The sequence below is a fragment of the Rattus rattus genome, chromosome 18 (assembly GCF_011064425.1).
Source record: "Rattus rattus isolate New Zealand chromosome 18, Rrattus_CSIRO_v1, whole genome shotgun sequence".
NCBI classification, from domain to species: domain Eukaryota; kingdom Metazoa; phylum Chordata; class Mammalia; order Rodentia; family Muridae; genus Rattus; species Rattus rattus.
The window spans coordinates 3,570,621-3,595,310 of NC_046171.1; the positions used below are offsets into that span (position 1 = coordinate 3,570,621).

At 49.3% G+C, this 24,690-nt stretch overlaps 1 protein-coding gene across 1 annotated transcript in view; it reads left to right on the forward strand.

Annotated features, from left to right (window-relative positions):
* Window positions 1-24,690, forward strand: part of Btbd9 (BTB domain containing 9) — a 352,754-nt gene that overhangs the window by 265,779 nt on the left and 62,285 nt on the right. Inside the window, exon 8 of the mRNA XM_032888537.1 lies at window positions 1,155-1,344. Within this exon, the coding sequence (XP_032744428.1) occupies window positions 1,155-1,344 (190 nt within the window). The remainder of the gene's footprint in view (window positions 1-1,154; window positions 1,345-24,690) is intronic.

The following is a 24,690-nucleotide window of genomic DNA, read 5'->3' on the forward strand; positions in this document are numbered from 1 at the left end:
GGTGGGGGGTAGGGGTGGCTACCATGTGGCTATTGGACTTCTACGAAAGTCTCTCCTGAGGAGAAGTGTGGGCAGGATTAGGGGACACTGTGTGTAGCTCTGTGTGTGCACCCATGGTATGTGTCCATTGGTTCTGTGCTTGGCTTCTATAAGGCCAACCTGGGAATGTCTCTCCTGGCCTGGTTTCTCAGTGAGCACGGTGCCCTGCTCACTGTGGCCTATGACAGTCCCCAATGTCCATGCCTGATCATGTCGCATCACCATAGGACAAAATGTTGAGGCAATAAAGTACAGTGTAGATGGAAACTGATGTACTCTGGAGTCAGCACAAACAACTAGGAACACCGAGCTGTCTCCTGAGGATGTGTCCATTGAAAATAATTACAGGAGGAGAGTGTGTGAGCCTCCTGGCCCAGGGCTTCCCATGCCGCTGTCTTTATTCCAACATGTTTTACTGTTTTGAGAGCCTCTATCCTAGTGAACAGCCAGCGTTTTGTGGGAGCTCTTGATTTTTATAAATGAGCGGGTTGCTGTGGACTTGAAGTAGAGAGAGACTCAGAGTCGCGCTGCTGTTTTTTTCTGGACCCAGCAGCTCCTGAACAAAGGAAGAGACCCCTGTGTGGCCATGCTCCAAATAGCAAACAGTGGAGCCAACTGTGTGTTCAGAAATGACACTAAGTCCATGTCCTGGACCCCTGTTCTGCTCTACAGCGTCTAAATTGCTGTTTTCCACTGGACATGTATGAGCCTGTAGCTCATTGGTCCCAGTTGCTGGTCAGGGCAGAGCCCAATGACAGAAAACCTGCGTGGAATGTGCAAGGCCCCAGAGACACATGTGAAAAACCCATCCGAACTGCTGAATCGTTTCTCACCGAGTCAGGCTTTGCAGCGCGTTTCTACATCCTGTTATCATGTGAACAACGAAATCCTTCAGAATGGATTGCTACATATGGTTTGGATGTAAGAGCCTGAAGTTCAGGTTTTGTTGTTTAACTGTTTGGCATGGAAACTCTTATCTGAAGATAACCACGATGTTCTAGTTCCTTTTTATTGTTGACTCGAGATGCTAATTAGTCAGTCCTGTTCTGAGCGTGCTAAAGGATGTGTTTGGCCCCTCTTATCCTAATGGCCGATCTTGTGCTTTGGATTCACAGCTCCCATGGAGAATGTGGCAACAATCGCTGACTGTGCCAGTGTGATTGAAGGCGTCAGTCGGAGCCGGAATGCCTTGCTGAATGGGGACACTAAGAATTATGACTGGGACTCGGGCTACACGTGCCACCAGCTGGGAAGTGGCGCCATTGTGGTTCAGCTGGCACAGCCATACATGATTGGCTCAATACGGTAAGACTTCGGTGCACTTGTTAGTTAAAGAGCAAAGATGCGCATAGTCACATAGTCACTGACCGCTGTGGAGACAAACCCCGCCATTCATTATAAACAGTGGAGGCAGGCAGTGGTACCCACTGTCCACTTGGATTTCTTAGTGGGGAGCTACACTAAAAGTAGACCTGAAGTCAGTGTGGAGGGGAGGAGACTGGATGGGGGGCGGGACTGGATGAGAGGGAGGGGAGGAGTGGATGAGAGGGGGAGGAGTGGATGAGACAGGGAGGAGTGGATGAGAGGGAGGGGAGGACTGATGAGGGGGAGGAGTGGAGGAGAGGGAGGGGAGGAGTGGAGAGAGTGGGGAGAACTGGATGAGACAGGGAGGAGTGAATGAGAGGGAGGGGAGGACTGGATGAGACAGGGAGGAGTGGATGAGAGGGAGGGGAGGGGAGGACTGGATGAGAAGCCTTAGTGTGTGTAGATGAGAGACTCGGGGTGATGTTCAGAGGTGATGTGGGAAAAAAGCCATTTTCAGCTTCAGTAAACAACTGTGTATATAAACAAAAAAGACCCAAATACGAAGCCTGGTTCTAGACAGTCTTCTTAGTGTCCTTTGATTTGAGTTTCCTCTTGATCCATTTTGTTTTAAGAAAGGAACTTGACTCATGGGATTTTATAAGTTTTAAGTCTCTGATACTATCCCTCACAGAGTCCCCTGTCTGCCCATCTTCACCCTCTGTCCTGTATCTTCCTGTCCTCTTCTCTCATGCTCTCTCCCTCCCATCCTGTCCCCTCCCCTTGTATCTTCTTCCTCCTAGCCCACTCTATGTCCCCCTCCCGTCCTGTCCACTGCTCCCCATCCCCCGCCCCATGCTTATCTCCCTGGGATCTGAGGGCAGGCGCCTCTGAAGGACTCTTACAGGAGCAGTGCACGTCTGCCCCTCAGTCTGCCGAGGGTGGGATGCTGCAGCCGTGCCTGCCCCTCATGGTGCTTTCCTACTCTTGGTCACTCTCCCCTGCTCTTGTCTGAGTCTGTAGGAAGAAAGAACCAGCACAGGGAGCAGAGGCAGCCATGGAGTAGCCATGGAGCAGAGGCTGGCCATGGAGCAGAGGCAGCCATGGAGCAGAGGCAGCCATGGAGCAGAGGCAGCCATGGAGCAGAGGCAGCCATGGAGCAGAGGCAGCCATGGAGCAGAGGCAGCCATGGAGCAGAGGCAGCCATGGAGTAGCCATGGAGCAGAGGCAGCCATGGAGCAGAGGCAGCCATGGAGAGAGGCAGGCCTGCTGGTGCTCAGGACAACCATTCAGCTAAATGCTGCTTTGTGTTTTCTGCCTGTGCTGAGGACTCGGGTCCACGTGTTGAGTGGAGACGTTAGATTTCTCCATTTCAGCAAGGGCTGTATCACAGGCCAGGTATGGCAGGAGATGGGGCGGGGCAGGGGGTGAGCAACCAGGCCAGATGAACACATGGCCATCCTCCTGCCCTTTCCTGACCCGTGTGCGCTCACTCCTGTGGTCCTAGTAAGCGTCCTTAGGGCCTGTGCCATGGGTGATGTAAACTGTCTGCGTCTCCCATCAGTCTGTCCTCCTCACAAATGTGCTAACAGCTGTCCTTCCTCTGTCTTCTGCCACCGTCACCCGACAATTTCTTGAAGATTACCCATCGTGTCTCTGAGATTACATCTGCAATTTCTTGTAGCAGGCTTGGGGTGAACTCGTCTGAGCCAGAGGACCTGAAATCATTTAAATGGACCCGACTCTCTCCCCCACCTAGTTGGGACTTCAGTTTTCTCTCCATTATGTTTGCTCTGCCGTTTCTAATCTGAGGACCAGTCTTCTCCCCCGTGAGGATGGGAGCACTCGGCAACCTAATGCCTCAGTCCCCTCTCCCTTAATGGCTTCTGAGTCCCACTCACCTAGTACCGGACACCCTTCCTCTCCACCCTAGCATCTAACTGTGCCGTGTGCCTCAGGCCAAGGCAGCTAGAATGAAATCCCATTCCCTCCTCCTGCCTGCCCCATGCACCTCGCCTCAGCATGTGCCCAGGATCACTGTTAGTGCAGTGCTCCACACACCTTTGCAGCGAGCCTAACCCACAAGGCCTCTCCTGGATTTGCCTCGCTCTCTTACTCCCCCCACTGCCCAGAGGTCAGCCCCGAAGTTCCAGCAATGCTGCCTCCTAAGAACTCCCAGAATTCTCTGTCTGTGTGTCCCACTGTGTCCGAGTGACGCCTCTGTGGTGTTACTTCTCTACCTGCTCCACTAGGACCCTGTTCCCCACCACTCGTGGCTCTATTTCCCCAAGGCAGGTGCGGCAGGCCAGCACAGCTCGCTGTTGGAGACTTTTACGCCTGGTTGGTCTCCCGTGTCTCGTCCTCCTAAGGCCGCCTGAGCTGCTGTGGTCAGTCTGCAGGTCCCGTGCTCCTTCTCTCTGTGCCTTTGCTCTCCCATCATGCTCCTCTCCTCCCGTTTTACCCTTGGCTGTTCCTGAATCCACTGTGGAAATGCTGACCCAGCCTCCCATCATCCCCTGTGTCTGGCTCAGTGAGGGTTTCTAGTGACAAGATAAAATACCATGACTGAGAGCAACTGGGGTGGGGGATAAAGGATTTATTTATTTCAGCTTAAAACTCTTGAGTCGCACTGCCTCACTGAGGGAAATCTGGGCAGGAGCCTGGAGGCAGAAACTGGAAAGAGTCCACAGAGGGTGCTGCCTCTTGCCTTGTTCCTTATGGCTTGCTCGGCCTGCTTTCTTATACACCCCAGATCACCAGCCCAAGGATGGCACTGCCTGCCATGGGATTAAGATTTCCCCTACCCAGGTGTGTCTAGGTTTGGATCATCTTGAGAAAAACCAACCCACACACCTCCATCGGGCACCCGCACCTCCGTCAGGCACCCACACCGTTATTGGGTGTCTGCATCTCTGTCAGTTGTGATGGTTGTTTCCTTATTGACTCCCCCAGCCTTGCCTGCTTGCTGCACGAGGCCTGAGACAGCCCAGTGTTACGTTTTTCTCAGGTTGAGTGTGCCCTGAGGTAGTCTCCCTGCCGGAAGGGGATTGCAGCAGGTTTAAGAGGAAATGTATAATTTTAGATCCAGCAGATCCCTTAGATGGTTGCCAGGGTGATAGCTCACACAAACAGGGGCTTGTCCGGGGGTGTGATCACCCTGACCTCCAGCCCTACCGAAGATTCCAATTATGACTCTGTCTCAAGGAAAGTGTGTTACTGGGGCTCCGGGCAGGCAGAACGGGCCCACCTGGTCTTGTCAAGTGTGGGGTGGAAATGGTTCCTCCAAACAATTTCGTTCTTCCTGACTCAGATGAGAGCCAATGAGCAGGCACAGAACCAGAGCAGAGCGGTGTATCTCAGCACAGTGTGGTGCCTCTGACTTCCTGAGGCCCAGCTATTGTTTCCTCAAGAAGAAAATCCATCCAGCCGCTGTGGTATAACTAGCCAAGCGTTCCGAGAGACACGTCTCGGGGAAGCTAACATCATGTTGTCAGGAACTGAATTTGCCTCTTCTGTGACATTATTAAGAGGAAAGGGAGGGAGGTTTGCTGGCCACCACTGCCCGTGGACAGCACTGGGTAACTTGGCAGGCTGCGGTGACAGCGGATGATGTACAGATAGACGTTTATTGATGTGAAACTAGATCAGTGGCCCCTTTCCCTGGGGATGGGCATTGACCAGCCGTGGGTTCGTTAGTCAGCAGCATTTGACCCGCAGCGTCCATTGCTCATGGTAACTAACTCGCTTTCCTAGTCACTGTGTCTGCAGCCACCTACAGGGCCAGTGTTACAGAGCCCAGAGGCCTGCTCCACACAGAGGAGGCTGCAGAGCCGGGAGCCTAGAAACCCACCTCCCTCTAGCCCATAAGCTTTGAAAATGCACATCTCCTTTCAGTTGGTAACTTCTCAGGCAAAGGTCTTAACTGTTGGTGTTCGTAATTCTTTATGTGGTTCTTAGTGTACCATGGGTAAGATCCTTCATTCTCTCCTTGCCCTTTGGCTAGGGGCGGGCAGAGCCAGGTTTCCTGGCAGAGAGAGTGCTTGGGCGCCAGGCTCAGCAGAGCCCAGTCCTGCTGGTATACCGAGCATGGGTAGATGCCTGTGACATACCATGGGGAGGGCTGCTGGGGAGACAGTCTCCGCTCTCCACATCCACATTTTCTTTCATTCATTCAACAAACAGCTTTCTTCTGGGGATCAAATCTTGTGATAGATGCTAAGGAACACTGCACTGAGAAGCAGGCCGAGCACTGGCATGCTCGCTCGTGGAGCTGGCACTGAGGGCAGAGACAAGCCGGAGATGATCATGCTTACAGTATGCTAAGTTCTTGGAAGTCAGAGGAGGGGAGGAAGAGGAGGAAACAGGGGAGGGAGGCCATCCCGGTTCAGAGTGAGTGGTCGGAGAAGGTTCTCTAAGAAGGGGACATGAGCAGAGATGGAGGATGATAAAGGAAGCACCCTGGAGACCCAGGGAAGCGGCCAAGGACCGGAGGAGGGAGCGAGAACAGAAGGCAAGGCCTGGGAGACTTGGGGGTGACAGCCAAGAGGGGATCTGTTACTGCCTCTGTGCCCTGCACTCAGCACCAGTCCCTGAACCCCCTCCTTCCCACCCCAGGCTTCCATCCCAGGCCTGTCCTGGGAGAGGAGGAAGAGCCAGAGGCTGTAACACGGCCCCTGAGGTGCCTTCTCTGCCCTGCCTCCTGCTTCGGCTCCCAGGGGTTGCCTGGTAGACTGGCCCCCAAGGCCTTGCTTCCAGTCTTTCTGTTAGGGGAAGAGAAGTCACCTGGAATGTGCCCTAAAAGTAGGTAATGGAGTAGTAATTATATCATTTCCATGCCATTTTAAAAACATTAAAATTTGAATAACAGGAAATCTTCAGAGACCTGACCACATACAAGCCCAGGCTAGAGTCATAACAACCAAGCAGATCTGTGGTGCCTTAGTTTATAGTCCTCTTCACCCAGTTTAAGACTGATATCTGGGTGCTTGCTGATCGAGAGACCGTGTAAAGTGTCCTCAGGTCTGAGAGGGAAACCGAGAACATTCTGCACTGAGCTCACTGAACACCCGCCCGCCTGCTTCTCCAGCTAACGGATGACAGGCTCTACTGGAACCCTAAAAGTAAGAGAATCAGCTAAATTAGCCATTTTACACTAGCTTGGAAAGAACTGTTTTGTAATTGATATGTACATGGAGTAGTGTAAGTATAATGCCCTTGGTGCTTTAAATAACAAACTTAACTGTAAGTAAATAGGCTGCCTAAGGAGGTCCTGTATCAATAGATGGAGCTGAATAAACCCAGGTTAAGGAGTTAATAACACCAGAACACTGAGTCCTCAGTTGGAATATATACGTGTATACATATGTGACACGGTTAAGACTGAAGGCGGTAGCCCAGAGGATACCCTTTGTTATTTTAATTTATTTATTTTATGTATGTGAGTGAGTGCACTGTAGCTGTCTTCAGACACACCAGAAGAGGGCATCAGATCCCATTACAGATGGCTGTGATCCACCATGTGGTTGCTGGGAATTGAACTCAGGACCTCTGGAAGAGCAACCCGTGCTCCTTACGGCTGGGCCATCTCTCCAGCCCTAGAGGATATTCTTGGTGGGTTGTCATCACCTCTTCAGTCTGTGATGAAGCTCTCTTTATTGGGGGAAGAACCCCACGCACAGGTCTGCCCCCTGTACGAGATAATCTAGCACAGGACGACTGAAGCGCGGTTTGTGCCCGCAGTGATTGCACACGGGTAGCAAAGGAAAAAGGAAGCGTGGAAAGAAAGGCTCGCACGTGTGGCTGTGGCCTCCTTGGATCCTGTTTTCCTTTCCCTCAACAGTTGGATCCATACTGGTTCACTGCCCTTCCATTGTTGGACAGTTCTGGCCCCCGGAGGCCACCTCTTCAGGCTGTGGTTCCCCAGACTCCCTTTGCTATTTTCCTCCTTTTTGCTGCTCACCACCCTGGCAGAGCATTCTTCATCCTCTGTGTCCTAAGGGAGCGGCACAGAAGAGAAAAGGAGGAGTCAGAGGCCATTACACTTTGTCTCCTATTAATGCCTCTGAATGCAGGTTTTATTCGATAAGGGTAGAGAAATTGACGTTTGGCTCAAATAACAGTCTATAATTATTTAAATATTTTCTATGTATGTGGGGTTGTTTCATAGAGGATCACAGAAAAATCTCAAATTGAAAATGGGATTTTTTAATATATGTTTTCTTCAATGCTGTGACAGACTTGGTCTCTAGCTCTGGGTACAGCACTGGATGCGCTCCGTGACTCATTGACAGCACTGACAACGCTCTTGTGTTACTGCAACTAAAGGGAGTTCTGTGTGTCACCTAAATGTGACATCATATTTGTTCAGTGTGGTTGACCTAAGTGTATGTGAGGAAACTGCGAAAGGCCTGGCCCTGCAGATGACCGAGAAGATGCTCGGGAGGAGGGCGCAGGCATCAGCACCCGCATCAGCACCGGAAAGGCCGCCTGCCGCCTCATCTAGTTCTTCCATTTCATCCTGTCTGAGCGCCGCTGGGGCAGCAGCACATCCATTTACATTAAGACAGCCTTCTTTGCAACCTCGAGAGCTAGAAATTTCCTTTTTATAGTCTGAAGAATACAGCTAGCATCCAGATATATGACTCCTCGGCTTCAGATTAAGATTGCCTATAATTCTAGTTGAAATTGGAAAGATATTTTACAAAATTTGCTTCCTATCAGTCAGGCTGAGCATCGTCTGTCATAGCCCCGAACTGAGAAATTCTTCCTTGTCTTGCTGGTCTGTGATGTATTGACTAAGTGTTGTTTCTCCCCGAGCCCATCTGCATCACGCTGACGTCGCCTCATCACCCACAGACCTCAGCACTATGAGTTCCAGAAAAATCCTAGAGTAAGAATTAGACCTGAGGTTCCACCAGATGCTGGAGCGTGAACTGTGTGAACATGCAAAGGCCAGAAACCCTGGGGCCTGGCAGCACAGCGTGGGGGCACAGTAAACAGACACTAGCGTCTTCCAGGGTAGAGAAATTTCTAGAGCAAAGCGAATTACTATGGCAACTAAGTTGCATGTGAAAAACAGAAGAGGGGTGCAACTCAGACGTTCTCTGGTGGAAACGCAAGAAAGGTTAAATGCCAAAAAAAAAGTGTTTATGTGTGTGATTTACCTCACATGTCAGCCATTTATCTCTCGTGAGTCACAGGGGAACTTGACAGCTAGTCATCACATACACAGCTAGATAATGTGAAGAATCTTTTACTTGTCAAAGATTAACCCATCAAGAAGACATTTTTATAGACAATTTAACCCCCTTTGATGCCCTCTCCCAAATTTCATGCACAAACACATGCTTTGTTAATTATCTGGAGTTGTTGGTTAACTCCTCTAAAGTGCCCATTCGGTCTTAGTTTGCTCTCAAAGATTAAATGAGTACCGTGCATTAGCTCTGGATTCTGGGAACCCCGCCATGTCCTGGTCTGCTTGCTGCCCACTGCTCCCCCAGTGTAGGCCTCACAGTGTCCTAGAAATGTGGCAGGGCTGATGGAAGAACCTTCAGGAAACGGACGGACATCTCTGCGGATTCAGTTGATGGGATGGCTTCAGTGCAGCTTTTGAGTCTTGAGTGACTTCAGCTGCTCTGAGAGTCACAAAGAGTCACAGCTACTTCACCTCAGCCCTAAAAGCCCAGATCAGTTCGTCTGCCTTTGGAAGCCTTCACGTTTCTCAGGTACCTTTAGTCAAAACCGCTTTCCCTCTGGCAGCTCAAGTGTTCCATGTTTTTAATGCTTTGGTGTCTCAGCAGCTCTCAGCATCACATTGTGCTATCCCAGGCCTCCCCTGCCTTGCTGTCCTGTGTGTGTTAGGCTTAGCCCCTTGTAAAAGCATAGCCACAGAGGCACTTGCTGAAAGTGTTCTCATAACTAGGTAAGAAATGAACTCCTCAGACCAAGAAGGCCTTGCGCCTGCTCCTCTTGCCTGACCCTCTGCCGCCTGCACTCCACACCATTCAGTGAATAGCAGTGGCCGGGGGCTGCCTGTGCCCAGCAGCCTTTCATCTCCCCCCCCCCAGGACACTTGGGGCTTCACTCCTGGAGGAGTCTTTCTGCTACGCTGCCTCTTTCCTGATGGATCGGGTTCAGCATGAGAGGATCAGTTACTAGATAAATGCAAACTGTGTGCTTGCGTCTCCCAGGGCCTTCTTTCCTAGCTTGCCCTTGAGTCCTCATGGGAGGGATTGTCTTTCTCCCTTCTGAACCCGCGTCCCTCAGCGATGACATTGGCGGTCGTGCACTGTGACTCCTGTGACCCAGCACCACTCAGGATGGCCTGTTTCCTCAGTTTATTGTTCAGGAATGGCCGTTTCTCCTGCTTGCCATGCCTCCCAGTAGCTCTTTTTATTTATATTTAATATGTGGGTGTTTTGCCTGCATACATGTCTGTATACCACATGTGTGCCCGGTACCCGTGCAGCCCAGAAGAAGGTGTGGGATCTCCTGGAACTGGAGTTACCGCTGCTGTGAGCCACAATGTGGGTGTTGGGAATAGAACCCAGATCCTCAGGGAGAGTGCCAATGCTCTTAACTGCTGAGCCCGACCCCCCTCTTCTCCCTCCATGAGTTCTTGGTGCGAGCCATGCTCACTGTCATTGGGAGGTGTTTATGTTAATTGCTAACACACTCACTTACTCCAAGAAGCTTCTATTTGAGTTTTGTTTGGCTGAAAATAACAGAGAAAGATTTAAATTTTCTTTCAATTTACTTTTGTTTGTTTTTGATTCTGTTTGCATCTTTTATTTAATAAGCAGGGGTAAGAGCCTACAATTCAATGAACGAAGCCACATTTTTTTTTCTTTTCCACTTGTATTTTTGCCCCAAAGAAACAAGGCAATTGTTTCAGCTATAATTACAAGAAAGGAAAAGGGCAAAGACATAAAAATATCTGGAGCCTCCCACACAAGCTTTCCCTTCTCCTATGGAAGAGCCTTAGACCTGCTCAGAGCCCTCATGGCCCCTGCCTGGGACGCCTGCACAAGGCTTAACCCTAGCTTTGCTGGCTAAGGAACTGAGGGCCATGGTGAGGGGGCAGCTCATTCAGCCATGCCTTGTGCTGGCCCCAGCATGCTTTGGCGTGTCTACAAACCCCATGTTCCATGTGCTCTTTCTAGTGTTTAAAGGGAGCTTTGAGACGTAGTCTGCCCATTTAAAATACATAAAAACAGCGAGGGGCTCTTCCTTTGAAGCCAAGGATTGAGCCCAGGACCTTCAGTGAGCTTCCTGCCACTGAGCTGTGCACCAGCCTTCCATTTGGTTTTATTTATTCTCTTCTCAGTGTATAGCCCAGGCTGGCCTCCAGCTCTCCATCTTGTTGCCTCCGCCTCCAAAGCGCTAGGATTACAGGCACAGGACACCATGCCCAGCAACATTCATTTTTAAAAGCTGTCCTTTGAGGCCACCACTTCTGGCTGTGTCTAAAGCAGCAGCACTACAATAATTGTGTTTTATATTAGTCTCAGTTTCAAAACTGTTGTATAAATTTAAAAAGCTGTCTGCTTCCTGCACTGTTCTGATCCAGAATGAGAGGCATTGCTGATTGTATGTGTTTGATTTCTTATTCATGAAATTTACTTCTTAAGAACAACTGTGTTTCTGTTTCAAATATTTAATCAGGTTTTCTGTAACTGGGCCCTGTGTTTTGCCAGCACAGTGATAAATCATGCACATCATAAAGTTCGGGAGGCAGGCAGGATCCCAGAGAACTTCGGCTGATCAGAGGAGAGCGGGGCTGAGGGCACGGCTCGGTGGTGGAGTGTCCGTCCGTCATGCACAGGCTCCAGGTTCAAACCCAGAACCAGACAGAAAAAAGTAGTAAATAAAAATCACTGTCGGTGTTTAAGCCTGGGGTTTATAGAAACAGGCCCGTCCAGTATAACAGTACACACCTACAACCCCAGCACTGAGTGGGCTGGGGCAGGAGGATCGCTGGGAGGTGGAAGAAGCCTGAGCTACATAGTGAGTTCCAGGCTAGTCAAGGTCACGTCTGTCTGAGACGTAAGTCGTGTCCACTTACCCTGGAATCAAACAGTAACTAGGAGACTTTCAAAGGTCTGGACACTGACTGTCCAACCCCCACTAATCTGCTTCTCTAACTCCGTGGATAGATCCAGTGTTGTGTAAGGTTGCAGGGACTTTTCTGACTTCGGGGATTTGAAAATAAGCTGTACAGCCATGGGAAACACTAGAGCTGCAGCGTTCAGATCCCTCTGCTTTTCCTCCTGAATCATGTTCGTGCTGATCCCACAACCATCCGCAGTGAAGGACGGCTGTGGTCAGTCCCCTCGGCTCATGTCCAAGGATGAGGCTGGTCAGACTAGGCGTCTGGAGGCCTCAGGGAGGCCTCAGAGAGGCTGCGGCTGAGTAGAACCACTTCTGGGACTCTGAGTTTCCACCTACATACAATGGCTCTGCTTTCCCTCTTCCTGCTGCCTTCTGCCTCTTTCTCCCTGCCCTCACCACAAAGCGGTGACGGCCGACCCATGTTACCACGCAGGTAACAAAGTATGTTTAAGGTCAGACTTGGCTCAGGAACTGCTAGCCATGAGGCAGCATTCTCTCATAGCTCTGCAGTACGAGATTGTGTACTGGGCTAAGAAATAGTAATCCATGTGAGGTTTGAAGGATAACGCACGCCCCTCCCAGGAACAGAGACCGGGCTGTGTTGTATGGTTTTTGCTTGAGGGTTTTCAGACAAACGTTCTACAGTAAACAGTATTTCTCTGCTTCTCACTTTCTGGAATTTTCCTTGGCACATACTTAGCTCAGGGCCTTTGTATTAGTTACTTTTGCATCACTGTGGCCTGGGCCAAGGCAACTTAAACAAGGCAGAGCTCCAGGACTGGAGAGATGGCCCAGCGGTTAAGAGCACTGACTGCTCTTCCACAGGTCCTGAGTTCCCAGCAACCACATGGTGGCTCACAGCCATCTGTAACGGGATCTGATGCCCTCTTCCTCAGGTATAAATAAATCTGAAGAAATTAATGATAATAATATAATAAAGTTTAAAAACAAAACAAAAGGCAGAGTTTCTTTAACTTTCCGATCCAGAGGATCAAGTCAGTTATGTCAGAGAGTATGGCAGAAATAGTCACATCAAAAATGAAGCAGAAGAAGGTTGGGGATTTAGCTCAGTGGTAGAGCACTTGCCTAGCAAGTGCAAGGCCCTGGGTTCAGTCCCCAGCTCCGAAAAAAAGAAAAGAAAAAAAAATGAAGCAGAAGTTTGGCAAGGTTCTAATACTTTCAAGGCGAACTTCCTCCAGCAAGGCAGCACCTTCCAAACTTCCCCAGACAGCACGCCCAGCCGCCAGGTGTTTAAATACTTGAACCTATAGGGGGCATTGCTTATCCACACATCACAGCCTTAGGCTACTGAAGCTTGACAGCTCTTGTTCCCAAGTCCCTTAAGCATATGCCATCTGAGTGTCCACCGAAAGTCTCCTGCAACCTCTGGCCAGTTATCTCCCTGATCCTGACCTTTCTGCGTTCATTTCTGTGTGGTTAGAAAACTAATAAGACAAATGCAATCAAATACTGTTCATTGGAAAGTCCATTGTAACCTTGTTAAGAAACAGATAAGGCGTTATCTCTAGATAATTAGCAGTAGCCAGGTAATAATATCTTACTGGTAAACCCTCCCTAGAAAGATAGGCAAGGACTTTGTCATGATTGGGTCACTTTGGTCCCATTTTAGCCATCCGTGTGAGACTCAGAAGCAGGCAAAATTGTGTGGAAATGGCTCAGAGGGTCGGCTCTGCGGGAGCAGCTTCCTCGAAGCTACTGTCACACTCATCGCCCTGTAAATGGCTGGCTAACGTTTTCTGGCATGTTTTTTTATGGAACTGAAGTTTCCCTGTAACGTGCTCACCTGCCCCTACCCCTTCTGTCTCTCTGGGACTTGGAGGGTGGCGGCTGATGGCTTTCGTTTTTGTGTCAGTGCAACCTGAGAATGTTCATCTTGGCCACTCGCAATCAGTTCAGGGAGTAAGGAGGACTTGGGAATGGCTATTTTAGTTCAGCCTCCCTCTCCTTCCCTTTCTTCCTCCCTCTCCCTGTTCCTCCCTGCCTTTCTAACTCTGTAATTGTTGGGGGGAAAAAAATAATAGAAATTTGGTAAGAAAAGCAAGGCAAGAAATGTCAGTGCGGTTGTCACAGTAACAAAGATGGAATTGTGACTGAAGCAGAATCTTAACTCCATGTGGATTTTGCCACATTAAAAAACATATTTTGAAACATTCAGTGAAAGCGATTTTAGACATTTTTAGGTTAGGCTCAACCTTTTTTTAAACCATCCCCGTATCCCTCCGCTCCGTGCTATTCAGTGAGACTGGCTTCAGGTCTTGGGCTTGGCCAGGTTTTCTGTAGAGAGATGAGCAGGTACACATGTCACACCTGTCCTCTTAGGGGTGTCGCTGCGCCCCAGGAACCCCATACCAGACAAGTGTCGGTTGCCCCCGAGAAACCTAGCCAGATACTGTCCTCACAGGCATGGGGAAAGCCTGGTCAGAGGATTCAGAGGCCTTTCACAGTCCCAAAGTGAAGCTAATACTTGTACACCCACTATTGGAAGCAATTCTGAAAATCAGCATCTAGTTTGGGAACCAAACACATACAGTGACTCAGTGGCTTTGGTGAGGAGCAAGCCTTTGGGGGGCTAGAAGGGGAGGAGCCTGCGGAAGCTGTGGGGTAAGAAGAGGTAGGGCCCGGGGCTTGCACATGCTTGTAGACGCCTCTCCTTCCTGAGCCCTGGTTCGCTCTCCTTTAGGAACTGAGAGTCTTCAAAGACACAGTTTACAAAGAGGTCCCACTTCTCAAGAATACTTTTTAAAATATTGGTTTTAAATACTTTTTTCTTCTGACTAGTATGTATTTTGTGGATATTTTAGAAGAATACCAAAAGATGTTTCATCTATCGTTTTGTATTAAAAGGAGAAAATAGATTAAAAAATAAAATCACAAATCATTCTAAATTCCATCTACCCCTTTCTGTCCTCCCTCCCCACACCTCCCCACCCTCTGTTTACCAGAGTAAATGAGGCCGTGCACTGTTGTAGAGAGAGACAGAGGCAGATTGGGGCCTCCCATCTGGCAAGGCTAGACACCCTGTTGTCACATTGAGAAGTGCTGTGTCCCCCAGAGGCTTAAGCTGAGATGGGAGCCCTTTTTGGTCCACCTGAGCTGAGGAAATGACTCGTGTTCCCTCTGGTTGTGGCAGGAGCTCCCTTCTCCTGAGTGTCCCCAGCCCATTAGAGCTGCTACTCTCTGGAAGTTGACTCAGACTGATGTCCCCATCGGAGATCCTATGATCTCTGTGTGGCTCACTCGGGCACTCTAGCCAGAGCTGCTTCTGCCCCTCAGCCTCAATTCAGTATGGGCTCTTGGGGCTCGGTGCTGAAGAGGGAGGGAGGACCCCAGGATAATGTGAAATCTCACCTCTGGCCCTGCATCCTTCTTGGGTACCAAGTCTTTTCTTCTGTTTTCTGCAAGTGCAAGTGCAGGCTGACAGGGTAGTGTTCTCGGCAAATTCCTGTGGGTCCCATTGGCCCAGATGGGAACATTAAAGAGACCTAGCACGAGGATGGTGGGGCAGAGGGGAGATAAATGTTTGCTCTTCTTGATGAGGAAGGGTGCAGCAACTGAATGAAAGACAGCATTTAATTCCCAGAGTGCAGTGCTCTAGTGATGCCTCCTGCCTGCAGCTCCAGTCAGTGTGTCGGGGTCTTGCAGCCTGCTGCAGCAGAGCCTCCAGAGGAGTGATTTATTCATCTGCCTCCTTCCCTGTGATTTCCTTCATTCAGCCTCCAATATCCATCACTGAAAAGCCTGCTCTCTATATGGGAGTTTACCCTAGTGGCTTGCCTGGAATACATTTTGAAGGATTAGTGTCCATGGCTTGGAGACTGGCTCCTCTGCCCAGCTCGCACTGGTGAATATTCATGCCAACACCTGCAAGGGTTATTTCTAAAAAGGTAGCTCTTGCAGAATATATTCCAAGGAGGGAGTGTTTTCCTCTTGTCTCAGGATCCCTCCTAAGCAAATGTGGGAGGAGTGAGGGGGCAGGAGCTGGAGACTGAGAGGACCAGACCCTCCCTTTCACCTGCACTCCAGCTCTGCGCAGATCAGTGTAGGCGATTCCAGAGGGAAAGGCAACTGTTCACTTAGCCTTTGCTCCTGTAACCCACACCAGTTTGGTTTAATTATGGCTGCGGAGTCGTTAGGAAAGGTAAAGTTGTGAGTGTTCATCTGAAAAGGTTTGGATTAAAACTCGTGATCCCCGCTTTGAAGATGTGGATCAAGAGAACTGTTCCGAGTGGCCAGTGATCAAAAGAATCCTATTGAAAAGCTTAATTAGCCATTTTTCCTCTAGCCATTGCAAAAAAGAAACCACATAAAATGTTGCTTATTTTCTGGCTTCTTGCCATTCTTCAAAAGATTAATCACACAGCAACATATTAAATTGATTAATTATCTTTTGTTTATAAGAACTTACAGTGAGTTCGGATTTTCACCTTTGTCTGCTGTAGGGAAGATGTTGCGATTATTGTTCTCATTAATGTCTTTATTTTAATGCTAAGCCGTGTACCACATGGGGAGTGATGATTTATCTCATCTCAGCCTTGGAACAGCGAGCTACCTTTTCTTTAGGACCTTACGTTGTATAAAGCACACCTATGACTTACCGATTTGGCCCTGTGTTTCTGAGGGTGGTTTTCTTATGGACTTCACAAAAGAAACCCAGAAAACAGATGTGCGGGGAGGAAACTTTAAGACAGCAGATAAGAGAGCCAGCCAGCCAGACTTTGATTATACAGGACCTAGGAGAATTGGTACTGGCTACGGGAGGCATGGGCTGGAAGGCACAGCCTGCATGGGTGGTGCTGAGAGAGATTAAAGTCACTCAGCAAGCGCCCAGGACTTTGTAGCTTGTGCCTGTGGGGGAAAGAGGATGCTTCACAGCTGGGCAGAGGTGAGAACCCAGATCTGACTCAGGTGAAGAGGTCAAGCTGATAAGAAAGAGAAAGAGACCTGGGAAAATGGTACTGGTGAGTTAAGAGAGACCAAAAAAACGAGGTTTGCTGAGGGCAAAAATAGAGAAAGAACATGATTGAGTAGGAAGAGCTTTGCCGTGTACTTCATCTCTGCTGGAATGTTCTCTTGCCTGTGATGTTGAGTCAAGCCTTTGTTTGGCCCTTCCATTCTCCCTCTCACCAGGTTGAGAGAATCCATAGATCTGCCTATAGCTAAATTGTGAGTTCTCCCGCCGGACACACATTCCTGTGAACACTTGACCCAAGGGAGTGGAAAGGAGCTATGGATGGAGTCTGTTAAATTGCTGTTTGGCTCTGTTTCTTGGTGCTCTGTGTAGGCTGTGTGCATGCAATAGCATGTAGTCGGAGGGGGGAGGGGGAGGAAGAGGAGGAGTTATGCAGGGATGTGGAGCCAAGAGGAGGGGGAGGAGGAAGAGGAGGGGAGGAAGGAGGAGCGGGGGAAGGAGGAGGAGAGGGGAAGAGGGGGAGAAGGAGAAGGAAGGGGAAGAAGAAGAGGAAGAGGAAGGGGAGGAGGACGGGGGAGAATGAGGGGGAGAAGGAGGGGGAGGGAGGAGGGGGGAGAAGGAAGAGGAAGGGGGGGGAGGAGGAGGATAAAGAGTTAGTGGAGCACTTGTACAGCATGTGGAAGGCCCTAGGTTCAGTCCCCAGCCTTGGCAAAAGAATCAAAAGGAAGGGAAGCTGGGAGGGAGGGCAGAGAACAGATTAATGAGTGAGGTTTTGTGAGAAATGCACTTCACCTGTGATCACTCACTTCCCCGCCCTCTGTAGTCCTGCTCTAAGTAGAAGCCAGTTGATGAGGTAATGGGGACTGTCAGCCCCTCCCGTAAGGAGCTTCCTGTGGCTGCTGTTATGCAGGGATGTGGAGCCAGGCCTTTCCTCCCCACACCTGTTGGATGGAGGCCATGGTGGATCATTTTATCTTCTAGGGCTCATGTATTAAAGACTGAAGAAGTCACTTACCTTATAAACTAAGTCCCTAACACTTAGCTTTATATCGTCTTTAGCTCTTAGAGGACACTGACTCTGGCCTTTTAAAGTCACAGTGGCCCCTGACACTCTCCCCAACAAATAAAGCTTTAAGTGAGCTGGCTGAGTGTCCAGGAAGCCACACCCCACGCTCATCTCCTGCAGATCCTTGTCTGTGCCTGCTGGGAGCCGGTGGTACTGAGCCTTCCAGTGTTCATCCACATTGTGAGGACACTGCAGGGATCTGGGCCGATGGCCTTCCTGTAGAACGGGGACTTGATAATGCCAAATTTAAATATCAGGAAAGATCTGTAAAAGCTGCCTACCTGCTTAAGGTGTCTGTGCCCAAAAGGTCTGCAGCAGCACGACACTTGACCTTGTCAACCAGTCCTGATACGTCTGATGCCAGCTTCCTGCTTAAGGAAGGGTCTACATTACAAAGGAATCACCTTCAAAATACAAAGAAAAAGAGCTTTTCTTCTGGGGGCTGTTGGCCTAGACACAGTTTTCTCATATTCTTAAAATGAAAGAAATGTCTTCAAAAAAACGACTGTGTAGTATGAAGTCTAGATCATAAGTCTGGGCAGAAACTTACGTGTTAAATAAAAAGGAAAGGTTTGCCAAGTGACTGAATAAAGGTAGCTGGGGCAGTGTTTAGCCCATGCCAGAAAATTAACGGAAGACTTAGACAAAGAGTTTTGTGTTCAGAAGTACTTTTCCCTTTGTGTGGTAATGTATGCACAGTTTGAAGTGAGTGTGGTCTATGCATATGTGAACACTGCTTAATCACTCACTGTGTGCCCCACTGTCTGAACTGGTAGATGAGAGAGCCCCTGGGAGTAAACAGTCTGCTCCTCTGGTACCATCGGACCTTGAATTTAAAGCTTACTGTCTCCAAGCAGGAGAGCCGTGGTCCCAGTCAGCTGCCAAGGTGGCTTGTCCTGTCTTGTCTTTTCCATGGGCCTGTTCTCCACTTGGGGCACCTGGATTAGGCTGTGCCTCTCTTATTGACATTTGTCCTTATATGGTGGCCTCCATAGTGTCTATTTGGCCACCTCCCTTTATTTCCTCTTAGGGCATCAGTGCATACACATAGCACCTACAGACAACCGACCATCAAGATCCTGAGTGACACTTACTCCTGACCAGGACCCCGTGTCTTGGAGAACTCATCTTCTGTGTCTGCTGTTGTCTGATTAGGAAACACCCTCAATGACCAGTCCATGAAAGGCTTGGTCCTGTGATGCCCAGGATGCTTTTCAGAGATGGAGGAACCTTTTAGAAGTGAGGCCTAGTGGAAGCGAGTCAGGTCATCTGCAGAATGCCTTACAAGGAAGGCTGTCCCTGGCCCTTCCCAGCTCTCCCCGTAGGCCGCCTGGCTGTAAGTGTTTTCATTCACTGCACTCTGTCTCACTATGGACCCAGAAGTGAAGGGCTGACTGCCGGGGGGGGGGGGTACTGAAACATCAAAAACTGCTGTGGCCAGGTACAGTGGCTCACGCCTTTAATCCTAACACTTGGGAGGCAGAGGCAGACAGATCTCTGTGAGTTAGAGACCAGCTTGGGCTTCACGGAGAGATTAAGGTGGGACCCTGTCTGAAAACAAAACAGCAAAACCTGTGCTTAGATAAAGCTCACCCTTCTAAAGCTTATGATCCCAAGTATTTTGTCCCAGTGATGGAGACCGGGCAGGCAGGATGTCCCAGCTTGGAGAGAGTAAGCAGCATCCCACAGTACCTGGAGGCCTGGATGGTTCTGCCTAGCGTACTTGCCAAGAACGCCTTCCTTCTGGTGAGCAGCTTGAAGTTCCCTCCGGATGCTAGGAGACCAGTGTTCCCTCTGCCCTGGGAGGCTGTGTCCCTCGAGACTTGGCTGCGTGCCCACAGCTCCTTCGGGATCCTGGCGTCTTCAGGGCAGCACGTGCTCTCTTCAGACTTGTCATAAAATATAATATGGCTCCAGCCTCCCGCCGAGGGTCCTCAGCAGCTCTGCTCAGCTGGGCCTTGCTCCTAACCCAAGAAGAAGCACACTGTCCGCCACGCTGGCAGACAAGACACCCTTTCGTTTGTGGGAAACTCCCTGTTTGTCACTGGTCGCTCTGGAGCCACATCAGGCCGCTACACTGGCTGTCCGCCCCTGTTGACCACAGGAGGCAGAAGGGGGCGCTCATATTGTCTTTCTTCTTTGCAATGGAGCTCACTAGATTCTTCAACAAGGCAAAAGCCCCGAGATCCCTGCTGGGCGGCAGCATCTGACCTTTCCCCAGATCTCTGTGGCAGCCTCAGTTTACCCCTCAGCCAAGTACTCAGCACATCCCTTGGGTCCTGGGACCTGCACTGTGTCCTCCCTGTCACTGTGCTCAAGCTGCCCAGCCCCCTGCTGGCTGGTTTTGAAGTGTGCTTAGTAATTAGTTAGTGCACAGTCCAGTCCCTGCAGGGTCCCCCTCTCTGAGCCTGTCCCCCAGCCCTCACCTTGTCAACCCACACCTCAGCCCAGCCACTCCACACCTCTACAGAAACCGCCCCTCCTGCAGCGGGGAGGAGGACCATGGCCCCAAGGGGGCTTCCTCCCTTTCTTCCTTTGCTTTTCCTGCTGTCTCCAGGGCGGGCTCTGCTGCCACCACATACAGCATCGTTGTCACACACCTGCACTCCAGTGTGACCTTAGCTTAAGCCTGATTGGTTCCAAGTGACAGAAGACAAATGAAGATGGTCTAAGCCATGAAGGGAGCTTCATGGTGTCTGGGCGATCTCTTCATGAGGCCTGGTGGCACGTCGGAGGACCGAGTGTGTCAGGAGCAGCCCACTGGGTCCCACTGGGTCCTGGCTCTGCTTCTCACACCCAAGGCTTCTTCCTGGTGCCTCTGGTGAAAGCAGGCCACCCTGGAATGTCCGCCCCCTCATTATCTCACTTAAGTGAGCGGGGCCAATTAAGCCAGACTCTTCCCAGTCCTCTGGTGTTGAGGAATAGAGTGTGATTAGCTCAGCATGGCTCTGCTTCCGAGGCTGCAACCAGGATTGCAGGACACCCTGGGCTGCCACACCATTTTGAAATGGGGCTGCAGGCAGCTTTCAGAGAGAATGCCACGTAATGTGCAGTCATTCAAGCTCTCCAGCGCATATGCAGAGGGCTGTCAGCCCTGAGACTGAGAGAGCCCCAGGAAAGCAGCCACGGCAGACATTGAAGTTCACAAGGGCGAGCTTGAGGATAAGTAGGTTCAAAGATTTACCTAATGGTGCTTCCTGCTTGGTAAATAATTTTGGAACTGTTTAATGAAAGACAGCTATTTCTGAGGACCTTAAAGGCTCTCTAAGAATATTATACATTTTTGAGGTTCTGAATGTCTTTGACTGAACATTTATAAACGAATTCTATATGTTACTATGTTGCTAACAGCCTGGTTGTTGATCTTGCTTTGGTTGGCTGTTTTCCCCAAATGAGGAAGCTCTTAGCAACAGCAGCAGCAGCAGCGTGTTGTGTCTCCATGTCTTCCAGGGAGGCTGCCACAAACGGTAGGCAATTAGAAACAGGCAAACAGGCCCTTGCTCCTGGTTTCAGGCACCGATTCAGTGGAGAAGCTGTTGATCTCTTCTGTTAGGCTTCAGCCATTGTTCACAGTCTGGCGTGGAATTAATCCCTTAAGAAAGGGATAGAAAAAATGCCATTCAGCACAACACAGTTTGTCATTGCATGCATAATGCAGGCCTTCCAATTAGAATGCTACAATTTGGAAACTTTCTTCACAGACTGATGAGAGAGCAATTATTTTAAGAAGAGAGAACTCAGTCCGCTGGGTTTGCCTCCAGTCACTTCTGACTCAGGCCACAAAGATAAGAGTTTTGAAATCATATTCACTATCGAATTTCGTATCAAAACAGCAGCAAGGAGAGCAATTAGTTGCCGTAAACTGAGCCCCGGGTAATCAATGGTATGCAACCAGCCAGAGCATTTATGGGGGATGTAAGCAGAATCACATCTGCTAATCAATTTTATAAAACGCCAGCACCTTGCTGCTCTTAGGAAGACTCCACTGTAAGAATAGGGGAATGGAGGGGAGACGACCTGCAAAGTCACCAGGCCTTCATGCTGTGCTCGTTAGGTGATGAGGTCTGCTGCGGTCATCCACAGACCTGGTCTGCATCAGCGGATCTCTCCGGTGGGATAAAGTCAGCCTCTTTGAAAATGGCTTCTGATACTCGGCGGAGGAGGGAGGGGTGTGTTTAAGGAGCTCATCTTCTTTAAGGTCACGAGGAGTGTCTCTGCTGGGCGATGACACTCTGCAAACATTCCCAGCCAGATTACAAGCCAGAAATGTCTCTATGCTGCCAGTGCAAATACCTAAGAACAGACTTTGCAGGCAGACAAAGAAGCGCGGGCGGTGTGGGGCGTTCGTTACTCTGTGCCTAACGAGAGCCAAATTCTAACCTGTAGAGGGAAAGGTGCCTGGTTCAGGTTTAAACAACCTGCTTTTTCAGTTGAATCAACAAGAGGACTGATTCCTGATGAAGCCTAAATTCCAAGCGAATAAATATGCATCCTGGTGCATGAATTTGGATCCCTATAAAACTCCCCGGGTAGAAGACCGAGCCCTACACTTGATAACCTGCCATCCATCAGTGTCCCTTCCACTCGAGAGTCACCGTGACCCTGCATTCCCCAGGGACTCTTAATAGAAGAACAGAAAGGAGATGTCTCAACCAGTGTGTGCTCTTGGCTGCAATTCAGGACAGAAAAAAATTTAGGCGAGGAAAAATTACTAAGGTAAAGATCGATGGACTAAGCTAATAAAAATTAATATCTTTAGCATGCCAACTGTGATAGGCAGTGAATTAATATCCTTCAGATGTAGAGGACGTTTTGTAAGTCATTAACAGTAGGATAAATATAGAAAATATACAAAACGTTCAAGTTCAACAATAAGTTAAAAAAAAACTTGCAAATTAATGAAATGTGCTTTGTCCCTAACACCGATGTTGTTTCTCAGTGCGGGTATCAGTGAAATGCACAGAGAAAGGCGCTGGCTAGAAGCCACTGGCAGTTTAACCTATTACAGACTTTTGGTTGAAGGTGAGAGGAGAGGTCTACAGCTATTCCATAATACATATCACAGCCTCCAAAATAGATCTTTTTTTGTTCAGACTTTCAAGGAAAGTAGTGGGTTTCAAAAGCAGTCAATCCTGGAGATTTTCATGTACAAAGGTTCAAGAAATTAGTGGGTTTAGCTAAGAATGCGTATTAAAGAATTTTCCTAACAGTGAAATTTTACTAAGTACCTACATGTTGAGCACTAAGAGATTGTTTAAATTGTGGGACATTGGAAGAATGAAATGCTACGAAGTCAGTCCTTCTGATAGATGATTTGAGCCACGGAACTCAAGCTGTAGCCCAGGCTGGCCTCACACTCAAAGATCCTCCTGCCTCTGCCTCCTGAGTGCTGGGATTAAAGGCATGTGCTACCACTAATCAGTTTACAGATACTTCACTCTGGGGAGACTCTCTGGGGACACTCACAATAATCATAATTGCTGGTCCTTTTGTATCTTCTCCTTATCTTGTATCCTTGAGGCAGTCTTCTATCAAACATCTGGTTCCATTCTGTCCCATAGGGCCCAAGTGTTTTCATTTGTGTTTTCTGTAAGACATTGTTAACTCGTGTTTATCTGGAAGGCTAGGGGGTTGTAATGCTCTGGTTCTCCATTAATGTCCAGAATCCCAGTGACAGCAGGGTATGGTGGTGCTTCAGTCCCAGCACTCAGGAGGCAGAGGCAGGTGGGTCTCTGAGTTCAAGGACAGCCTGGTCTACAGAGTGAGTTTCAGGACAGCTACACAGAGAAACTCTGTCTCAAAACAAACAAAACAAAGCAAACAGGAGAACAGACTTGCACTGAGGATTGTCTGTAGAGAACCGTCTCTGGAGCTATGAAATGAAAAATTAACCCGCTGGAAGTCCCCGGCCTCTGTCATAGCAATGACTACAGTTCGATAGCAAGCAGAACTCAGAACCGAGGCCGAGAATTGGAAGGAGAGGAGCTGGGTCATGGGCACAGGCCTGTCATGCAAGCTGCTCTGAGGCCTGAAGGGCAGGAGACCAAACAGTTTACGTCTCCCTAAGCTACAGAGTGGAAGTTCAAGGCCAGCCTGGGCAGCTTAGACTCTGCCTCAAAGGAAAACTGTGAGGGCTGCGATCGTAGCTCAGTGGTGGAATGCTTGCCTACTCCAGGCAAGAGACTGAAAACAACCACAGCAGCATTAACTCTCCACAGTAGCCTAACACGAATACAAAACAATGTGTGCATGGAATTTCATTGACTGTAATAGCAACATTACAGAAGGCACTGGGAATGGCTGTTACAGAGTGATGGGTTACAGTAGAAATACAGTTCAGATGCATAAACTAGGAATAACAGAGCTTTGAGGCAGGGGGATCACAGACCTGGGTTTAGAGTGGGATAGCAGGCTGGAATCCTGCATCACTCATACACTGACAATGAGCTTAGATGAGGAACTCACAGTTGCAAGGCTCACATCTCCATTTATGTAACGTTAGAGCAGTCGTGCTTGCTGAGAGGGTACTCAGGTGGTTGTCTCAGAGCAGACTGTGCAGAGCACTTGACCGGGGCCCTAATCCACACAAGCATTAGAGCCATGTTTGCTTCGATCATCATCGCTGCTGCTGTGTTTGCCCAGCTGACATCCACTGAGCGCTGGCCTGGGTGAGACGCTGGTCCAAGCTCTGGGTAGAGAAAAACCATTTCAGCCATGTGGTGGTGGTGCACACCGTTAGTCCCACACTTGGGAGGCAGAGGCAGGCAGCCTGGTCTACATAGAGAGTTCTGGGACAGCCAGAACTACGCAGAGAAATCCTGTTTGGGGAGAAAAGAAAAAAAAAAAACAACAACCCATTTAGACATGGACTCTGCCTTCTGGGTGCTCTCTGTTGTGGCTGCCTGGAAGCACATGCATCTGTCTTCCTGTCGCACGGTGTGATGTTGCACTCTGTGTAGGCAAAGATGGCTGAGATAGTGGAAATCCATGATGTTTCCTGTGAGCATGGTCAGCTCCAAACACAGAGCCCATATTATAGGAGAGCCACACATGGAGAGAACACACATCTTTTGTCATAGCTTGATGACGGTGTACGTGCTCCTGTAGCCATGTAACTACCACTGAGAGAAAACTAGCATGTTTCTGCCCTCAGCCTGTTTCCCAATCAATACCTTCCTTAGAAGGAACTGCTGTTGCGAGATTGGTAGGTGAGTGCATTCTGCTTTGAACCTCGAGTAAATGG